Genomic DNA, 10,148 nt, shown 5'->3' on the forward strand with positions numbered 1-10,148 from the left:
GCAGTTGCCGAATCTTCTAGAATATTGCCATATAAGGTCCGCGTGGTAACAGCGGCGATCTAAAGGGCGAGTTGTCTAGCGCGTATGTTTGTTTGTTTGCGCGAGCGGTCGGCATGGCATCGCCAACGAGCGAAATCACAGCGAAAAAAAGTGTGAACTTGCGCTGCGGCTAGCGCGAGCCTGTCGCAATGCTGACGATCGAACGAACGTTCTAAAATGTTCAATTGTCAATTTCAAGAAAATAATCCTCGCTCTCGAACATCTCGCCCGCTTTGAAGCCTCCGCTTCAAAAGTCGATGACGGTGAGAATGAGAGCGAGGGAGCCCCAACGGAAGGCTCGATGGTTTACATACGACTTATAACTAAGAGAATCGCTCGCAACTTAAGATTAACCGGAAGAACGCTCAGGACTCGCATCGCTATCGATGGGAAGCACGCAAACCTTCCCGATTGGGCGCGTAAACTCTGAAGTGGACGTCCGAACCGTAATGACTCGAGCTAAGCCGTCGACGCCCGGATGAATTCGGACAACCCGCGCGAGCTCCCATTTGCATGGGGGGAGGCTCGCGTTTTTGAGGAGGACGAGTTGACTCACTCGGAGGATCTCCTCTCTCGCCCGCCACTTGCTACGTTGTTGGAGCGTGTTAATATAATCGGAGTGCCATAACTTCCAGAACTTTTCGGTAATGTGTCAAATCCGCTGCCAACGTGACAGCCGATTCTCGTTCACATTCAAGAGCGACGGCTCTGGGCTGATGGTGAGCGATGACCCGATAAGAAAATGTTCCGGCGTGAGACAGTTAAAATCGTCAATACTATCAGAGAGAGGAGCGAGGGATCGCGAATTTAAGCACGCTTCGATTTTGCAGAGAAGCGTCGTGAGTTCCTCGAAAGTGAGTTTATTGTCGCCGAGCACGCGTCTCAAGTGATGCTTGAGGCTTCGAACCCCGGCCTCCCAGATATTTCCGAAATGAGGGGCACCTGGCGGAATGAAGTGCCAGACTACTAAGTCGGTGGCGACCTTATTTTGGAAGCTAGGATCGCGTACAGCGGCTTGATACGTGGCGTTGAGTTCGCGATTCGCTCCCACGAAATTAGTCCCGTTATCGCTGTAAATCGTTTGCGGCAGCCCGCGGCGAGCGCAGAAACGGTCGAAAGCGTTGAGAAACGCGTGAGTGGAGTAGTCGGAGACCAGTTCAAGATGCGTGGCTCGCGAAGCGAGGCACACAAATAAGGTAATATATGCTTTGCGTGACGTGATACCGCAACCGGCGGAAGCGCGAACGACGATAGGACCGGCATAGTCAAGTCCGCTGTGCGCGAAGCTACGCGAGGGCGAGTTCACGCGGACGGGAGGAAGATCGCCCATTAATTGAATAGGAGTTGCTGCGCGCTCGCGAGTGCATACGATGCACCGATGTATGACTGCCTTGACCGCGCTGCGGGCGCGAAGCACCCAAAAGTCACGTCGCAAAGTGCTGAGCGTTAACTGCACGCCAGCGTGTAACGATCGGAGATGCGCGTGCTCGATTAGTAAAGTGACGATCGAATGAGAAGCGAGCAATATCGAATGTCGCGTGATAGATGAGCTGAGTGCCCTGCGGAGCCGCCCGCCAACACGTAACAATCCGTCCTCATTGAGGAACGGATCAAGAGATAGAATGGAATTTTTAGAGCTGAGCCGACGAGAGCTTCGAATAGCGCGGAGCTCGTCGGAGAAGAGCTCGGACTGAATGCGTTTAAGCCAGAGCAATCGTGCCGCGGATATCTCGAGCGCGTTCAGCGAGAATCCGCTTGCGAGTTCGGCGTCTTGATTTGGCGGAACGCGACGCAAGTGCTCTCTGATACCTTGATTCCGATTTCCGAACGAGCTATCGCGAGAGAAGGCGCGAGAGAAGAGTGGCCGCCATCAGCTCCAACCGAGGAATGCTGATAGGCTTGATTGGTGCGACTCGCGATTTCCCCTGCAAAAGAGTAACGGTGGCGGCGCGCGAAGAGTCGATTACGCGCAGGTAGACGACGGCGGCGTAAGCGACGTTGGACGCGTCCGAGAAGCCGTGTAATTCGGCTGTAATGTGCGAGGAATGCCCGGTCCAGCGCGGAAGACGGATGTCCCGGAGAAGTGAAAGCTCGCGATAAATGCTCGACCAGCGATTCAGTATGACCCTCGGAACGCGTTCGTCCCACGATACTCCAGCCTTCCAGAGTTGTTGAATGATGAGTTTCGCCGCGAGCGTAACCGGTGTTACAAGACCGAGCGGATCGTACAACTTCGCGATCGCGGACAGAATACCGCGCTTTGTTTCCGGAGCTTCCGCGTCTAATGATACGCGAATCTGAAGTGAGTCCATTGGAGGGCTCCATTCAATACCGAGGATATATACCACATCAGACTCGGAGAGAGACCGACTACGAAATGCCGTGATCTATGCCGCGTCTATGTTACTTAAAAGCGAGAGTGAGTTGCTGGCCCACTTGCGAAGCGCGAATCCGCCTCGCCTGAGAAGAAGGATCAGCTGTTCGCGACTCTCGCGAAGCGCGCTCTCGTCCTCGTCTCCGAAGAGGACGTCGTCGACGTAAATGTTTTCGCGGAGGATCGGCACCGCGAGAGGAAACGATTCGCCTTCGTCGATCGCGAGTTGTTTTAGCACGCGCAGCGCGAGAAACGGAGCACAGGCCATTCCGTAAGTGACTGTTAGAAGCTGATATTCGACTGACGCGTGGTCGATGGAATCTTTCCATAGAATCCGTTGAAAGTTGATGGCACGCGGATCGATTAAGATTTGACGGTACATTTTAGCGATATCCGCGGATAGCACGAACCGAAATTGTCGCCAACGAAGAAAAACGGCAGGTAAGTCGACCAATTTAGGACCGATCATCAAATGATCGTTGAGGCTTGATCCGTTCGATATGAGACTCGACGCATTGAAAACGACGCGAACGCGAGTCGTGAGACTTGAGTCTCTGAAGACCAGGTGGTGCGGCAGATAGACGACCGGTTCGGATCCGGCGTGAGGTGAGGCCAGCTGCATATGTCGAAGGCGCGCGTAGTCATCGACGAACGCGCGATACTCAGCCAACAGGTCGGGCTGCAATAGGACTCGGCCAAAAATGGAGTTTAACTGTTTTTCCGCGCGACGCCGCGAATCACCGAGGGCGAGCGGATGTTCGGGCTTGAATGGCAAACGATGTAACGCCCGGTCGCGTCTCGAGAATGAGTAGCGAGAAAATGCGCTTCGCATAGCTGATCCTCAGACGATACGATGACTTTATTTGAAACTTCCTCGGTCTCCCAGAATCGTTGCAGGCTGTCCTCCAACGGCGAGGAATTGAAGCAATGGAGCGACGTGATTCGATTCGCGCTTTGCGACGAGGATCGCGCGGAGCTACACTCCGAACCGGAACGAGGCGAGGTCATGAGCGGCCCAGAAATGACCCACCCGAATATGGAGTTTTGCGCAATAGGTCAGTCTACTCCGCCTTTGAGCAAACCGTCGAGAATAATAGAGCCGTAAACGTCGGTTCCGAGAATTAAATGAATCGGATCCCTGCACGTAGGATCCGGATCGGCGAGCGCAAGAGAGGCAAGATACGATAACGATGCGAGCCCCGCGACGCGTCGCGGCGCGTACGAAGTTAATGAACGCAAAATAAGAGCGGTGGTAGACACCGTCGGAAAAGATGCGCTTCGCGACGATACAATAATGAGCGCAGCGTGCCGAAAGGTACTGGCGCTGACGCACCCGACGGCAGACACCGAGGTCGGCATACGACGTCGCTTTAACCGTAATAATTGAGCCAGGTGCTCCGAAATAAAAGTCATTTCGGAGCCCTGATCGAGGAGCGCGCGAACCTCGACCGCACGATCGCCGACTCCGCGCATTTGAACACGAGCAGTGGCGAGCAAAATCTGAGAAGTATTTTCTTGAGAGCGCGAAGCAAGTAACGATTGCACTGCTAATCGAGAATTGTCGTTCAGAGTCGGCGGCGTGGCAGAATTTGCGGTTTCGTTTTTCACAGCGGACGTCGAGCTCGCGTGAAGCAACGTGTAGTGTCGATGTTGACATACGCGACACGAATATTTGCTTGAACATTCATTAGCCGAATGATTACGACTCAAGCAATTAAAACACCGACCGTGCTTCCTAACGAGCTCGCGACGCTGTATCGGTATCCCTCGCACAAACGACGGACACGCACTGAAAAAGTGTCGCGACTTGCACATCGGACACTGTTGCGAAGAGGAGGCGGACACTGTCGCGGCACTGACCTGACGCGATTGACCGCTGCGGTGGTTTGATCGGGTCGAAGTGGCACTCGCGATCTCGACGAACGCGCGAGCGCGAGATGCAAGAAACCGATCGAGATCCGCGAAGGACGGAAAATCGTCGTGATCCGCGACCCGCAAATTCCAGGCTTTTCGCGACAATGCGTCGAGACGTTGCACTACCAGATGTATGAGCATGTCGCTCCACAAGTCGGACGGACTGCGCGGCAAATGAATGAGCGAAGCTATCGTTACTTTGACTCGGTCGCGCAGCGCTTGCAGCTCGACAGCTGATTCGTGCGTGACCGCGGATAACTGAAGTAAAGTCGATAAATGTCGATGGAGAAGCCGGCCTTTGTTTTCGTACCGCGAAACCAGCGCCTGCCAGGCGATCTCGAAATTAGCGGCGGTGACCGGTAGATTATGAATACATGAAAGCGCTTGACCCTTCACGCACGTAGTCAAGAAAGGCATCCGCGCAAAATTATTCAGTTCGGGATTTCGAATTATCAATGAAGTGAACCGATCGCGAAACGATTCCCACTGCTCGAGCTGACCGTCGAAAGGCGACAAGCTAATAGGCGGCAGCTGTGCGAGAGACACCGAATTGATACGCGCTGTATGATTTAACGCAGAGTCGTTTTGAGGACTCACGGGAGGTTCGAGTTCCTCGAGAGCCTCAGTAAGATGATCCAGCGCTGTTCGGTATATCTCCTCCGTCGCGTCGAAGCACTGCCCGCTGAAGTACTCGATAGCGTCCTGTTGTGCTGCTGGAGTGGACTGGAGGAGCACGGCGTTCCCGTTTTGAAACTGTTGCCACAGGTCTCGGAGCGCAGAAATGCGTGAGCGGATCTTCGCAGCGGTCAGATTTGACCGTCCCAATTTTTTGAAATTTTCGAGAAAGCGATCAATGGATCGCTGCAGCTGCTGCTGCCGCGTCCAGATTTCGGCCATCACAGATTCTCTCGAGTGACGGCTTGATGAACTCGCTCAACCTCACCGATCCGGCTCGAAAGACCAGCAATTATGTCGCGGATTCGACGGGCTGAGCTCCCGTCGGGCAGCGAGCGAACGCGCTGATATCACCCAGCACAGGGCGCGGAGAGGAAAGGTGAGCGAGTCGAGTAATTGAACACTTTTCTGGACAATCACTTTCTTTATTGCACGACACAGTCACTCGAGAATGCAGTTCGACGGCCGAGAGGTTTGAAACGGATATTTTCGTTTGCCGAGGGCCGGGTCAGCCGAGCGCGACGGAAATCTTGCTGAGCGTTACACTTGCGCTCCGCGGACGGAAATCTTGCGCGCGAGCGACGGAGATCTTCCGCGACCCTGGCGCGCGTCCGCGTGCCGTCGAACGAATGATTTCTCGAAAACTTGAAAGGAACAATGTAATGACACGAAATTACACAGTGATACAAGGTGCACTAAATTAAATGTACGAGTGAAGCGAGTTGATGACTCGCGACGCGTCTCACAGAGCCACGGTCCGGTTGACCATTGGCGGAAATCGCGGAGGCCGCGGAGGCCGAGAATGATAGCGCGCGCACGGCGCGAGCGGCAAGCGGCGGACGAGATCCGCCGACTTGCGAACGAGAGCGAGGAGCTGGCCCGAGAGAGAGTTATACTCTCGGCGCTCGAGCGGAGTCGCGGCGATGCTGCAACTCTTGAATCTCGCGAGCGACGCGAATGCAGCGGAGTTCGCGGTCCCCGAAGGATAACCGGCCCGAATGAGATCTTGATTTCCGGTCTATCAAGTGGACGCGCGACGAGCAAGCTGATTCAATCGCCGTTACTGGAAATCAGCTGATTAACGCGCGGATCGAGATTTGATCCTGTCGACGAGAGAAGCGAGACACTGACTGACTGACTGAGTGCTTGACTGCCTGACTGCCCTCGTCGTCGATGAGGGCGGCTTTTAACGAAAAGGCGCTTAGCGACAGGTCGCTCGCTGGTTGGTCGCAGTTGCCGAATCTTCTAGAATATTGCCATATAAGGTGCGCGTGGTAACAGCGGCGATCTAAAGCGCGAGTTGTCTAGCGCGTATGTTTTTTGTTTGCGCGAGCGGTCGGCATGGCAACCGCGACCAGCGAGCGAAGTCACAGCGAAAAAAAGTGTGAACTCGCGCTGCGGCTAGCGCGAGCCTGTCGCGATGCTGACGATCGAGCGAACGTTCTAGAATGTTCGATCGCCAATTTCAAGAAAATAATCCTCGCTCTCGAACACCTATGTAACAATGTTTACTGGGTAGCGCCCACGTGTCACGGTGAGTTGCATAGCCTTTGCCTATCTTTTGAACCCGGACCGTAATAGGATCATTATTTTTGGTAATAACTTTACAATTACGTGTTTGTCGAAGTTTTGCCAAGGGAAGAAGTGTCTTAGAATTGGTAAATATCGATTTTAGGGGAGAAAGCTCCAGTGACCTTGATCTTGACATATGTTGTTAAAGTCATCGTCCTAATGACACGCAAAAAGTTTTAGCCGTCGACGGTTAAAACCTTTTGAAGATTACTTAGGAGGATGACTTCTATAATATATGTCAATATCAAAGTGATTGGAGCTGTCGATATTTACCTTAGAATTTTGTCAACATTTTGTATTTTTAATATTAAAAGATTTTTCTGAATCACCCTTTATATAATAAACGTGTTAATAGATTTTATGTAGTCGACATACCTGTTCGTATTTATAAAGTATATTATTAGTCCAAGCATCACCGTGGTTTACAACGGCGTAGGGTTCAGCGGCGTTACCATTAACCACATCCTTTAGGTTAGGTATAAAATTATCTGTGAATTGTTGATATCTCTCGATATAATGTTTCTCCTCGTCTAGTAAAACCTATAAATAGTAAAACAAGAGAAAAAATTATAAATATAGGCTCGAATCAGAGAATACGTAGATAAAATTCAACGATTAACGAAATAACGATTAAGTACCTTCCCAACGATACTGCAAATGTGATGAATATATTCATCGTTCTCAAAATTTGATTTTCGACAAAATAATGGCTCCTCCATTTGTTTCAATTTGTCGAAGCTTATCGGATCAGCAACGCGTGTGATAAAACTGTACGCGTGGAATTCACCTAAGTATCGAAGTGCTAGAGAGACGTGTGGGTAATCCATGATTCTCGAGCTCTTCATCGTGAACCCTTCAAGCGTTAGATTTCCTAGTATCAATACCTATGAATAATCAACCATTATAAGTTTACATGCTTCTTGAATGTACTAATTCTTATTATTACCAGTTGTTAATAGTTTCTACAAAGCATGGAACAAATAAGTAATTGCATTACACCATAAATTGTTCAAATTTACAAGTGATTATATCCCAGTAAACACAGAATATAACTACCCACATAGCATTATATGTATATACATGAAAGCTCAATGATGTGAAAAAAAACATTCTGTATATCCACTGCATATACATTTCATATATGTAAGATGAATATACATGACGATATACAGGGTGACCCATTTTAATCTATAATTCCAAATATCTCCTAAACTACCCGTTCTACGCGAAAATAGTTGCGACAAAAAATGTTCAGGACAGAAGGGTTCACAAACCTGTGCTAATTACCTTGACCTTGAGATGACCTTTCAAGGTTATTTGAAGGTCAAGGTCTTTTTTTTCAATGGCAACCCCTATTTTTTACCCCGGATTTGGAAAGAACAGGAAATTTTACGTTCAAAATGATATTTTGAAAATTTTTTATATGACCTTCAAAGGTCAAATAAAGGTCAAATGTCTAAAAACGTGAGAGGCAAGGGGACTCACGGGAATCAAGCACCCCAAAGGAAACAGTACTTACTACGTCCACGTCGTTGTTTTTGGGTAACGCCAAAAGTAAGAAGAATATCTCACTCCAATGAGCGTGCAAGAAAGCGATTTTCACCTTGTGTGATGGATTTCACACGAGTGATGAAAATCGCGAAGACGTGTCTTTACTCACGTTAATTTCCTGCTTTTTCAAATCCAACGTCAAAAATAGAGATTCCTATTTCAAATAATCACCTCGACTTTCAAATGACCTTCATAGTTAACTTAAAGGTTAAGAAGGTCATAGCGTATCACACTTACTTTTTAAAGTTCCTCCAACGCTTGTCAATTCTAAAAAACCATAATCACTTAGAAAAACAGCTCTACAGCCATTTTTAGACATTTGACCTTTTTTTGACCTTTGAAGGTCATATAAAAAATTTTCAAAATATCATTTTGAACGTAAAATTTGCTGTTGTTTCCAAATCCGGGGTCAAAAATAGGGGTTCCTATTAAAAAAAAAGACCTTGACCTTCAAATAACTTTGAAAGGTCATCTCAAGGTCAAGGACATTAGCACAGGTTTGTGAACCCTTCTGTCCTGAACATTTATTGTCGCAACTATTTTCCCGTAGAGCGGGTAGTTTAGGAGATATTCGGAATTATAGATTAAAATGGGTCACCCTGTATATACTACCCAGCAAACACAGATGTATAACAGTTACATTGCCGTAATGGAACGGAATGTAACATGCAATGTAATATATATATAGTAGGTTATATAGACGTTCGTTGTAATTTCCTACTCATACGTGTTACAGTTATGTAACGTGAATATAACATAAAAGTAACATGTGACTGAAAAGTTATATAACAGTTATATGTTATTCGTTAACGAATTAATACATATATTTTTCTGTTGAATTCCAACGATTTATTCACTAGTATGGTTCAAATAAATGATAATGTATAGTTATTTTGTCTAAATAATAAAAAAAAACTGGCATTTCATATTTCGTGTCATTTCACTTATTCGTAAAACTCGCGTGGTCTCGATCCTGTGTCAGCTATTTTTACATCATGTTGTTCAATACTTAACTTCAACATCGTACGGGAACTGGCGATGCCGATGCGCTGTAACGATAACTTAGTAGATGATATTTACAACATACTCTTATATTGTTCAAAAAATGTTATGATATATTTGTTGGTAAATGTTTGACACGACGTAACAACAATCACAAAGCGATTAATATTGATACAATGTTGTATCAGTAATCAAATTTTAACCTATAACGTGCTTGCAAAAAAGAAAATATTCCTTCTTTCTTTCTCACAATATTTAGATAAAGTTATGATTAGACTTTTTTTGTAAGAATTCTAGTTTTACAATATCGTGATAACGATCCTTGCATATATTAAATATCACATTTTATATACGAGAAACACCGAAAATATAATTTCACATTTGTGTATAAAAATATTGCTTAACTGGAATGTAATGCAAACATTAGAATTCTTATGTAACATTATGTTAAAATTATGTTGCTGTTATATTGTTGGTGTAACTTAAGCAGTAAATAACATAATAACATAATATAATAACATAACATAACAGTTTTATAACATAGTTATATCGCAATTATAAAGAAAATTAAGGAATCTCAATATTAATAACGTACAGTATGTTTGATAAGAGCGTGTACGGCAAAACTTTTTCCTCGAAACCGTTAGAGGGGGGATATGAACGCGAGCCAATAGCGAGGCTCTTCTCCCAAGATGCTTTGTCTAGAAAGCCTTAGTTATCGTTTGACTTTCGTCACAAAAGGGCGTATTTCAACATGAGTGCCGCGTACGCATCACGTTACGAAGCTGTGTTTCTATGTTCGCATCCGAAAGGACCAAAAATGTCGCGCGGAGCGGCTGCTAAGTATATGAAGAAGTCTAAGGCGTTTGTGAGTAAGTGGGTGAAACGTTATTCCGAGGTCAAAAACGTTGATGACTTGCCGGATCGTGGCTCTGTGCAGAAAACGACGAAAAAGGAGGACAAAATGATTTTACGGGTGTTTGAGAAGAATCCTTGTTTATCATTGCGTGGCGGGCAAGCG

General features: G+C 47.2%; 1 protein-coding gene across 2 annotated transcripts in view; it reads right to left on the minus strand.

The window, feature by feature from the left end:
• The window catches only part of LOC116849347, a 112,484-nt gene that overhangs the window by 65,383 nt on the left and 36,953 nt on the right, over window positions 1-10,148 (minus strand). For both annotated transcript variants that reach the window (XM_032826406.1, XM_032826405.1), the window contains exons 2-3: window positions 7,213-7,458; window positions 6,950-7,114 (exon numbers count right to left, since the gene is read on the minus strand). In XM_032826406.1, coding sequence (XP_032682297.1) covers window positions 6,950-7,114; window positions 7,213-7,458 — 411 coding nt within the window. The remainder of the gene's footprint in view (window positions 1-6,949; window positions 7,115-7,212; window positions 7,459-10,148) is intronic.

This window comes from Odontomachus brunneus, unplaced genomic scaffold, assembly GCF_010583005.1.
Source record: "Odontomachus brunneus isolate Ranch 3 - 2012 unplaced genomic scaffold, Obru_v1 Obru_scaffold_112, whole genome shotgun sequence".
NCBI lineage: Eukaryota > Metazoa > Arthropoda > Insecta > Hymenoptera > Formicidae > Odontomachus > Odontomachus brunneus.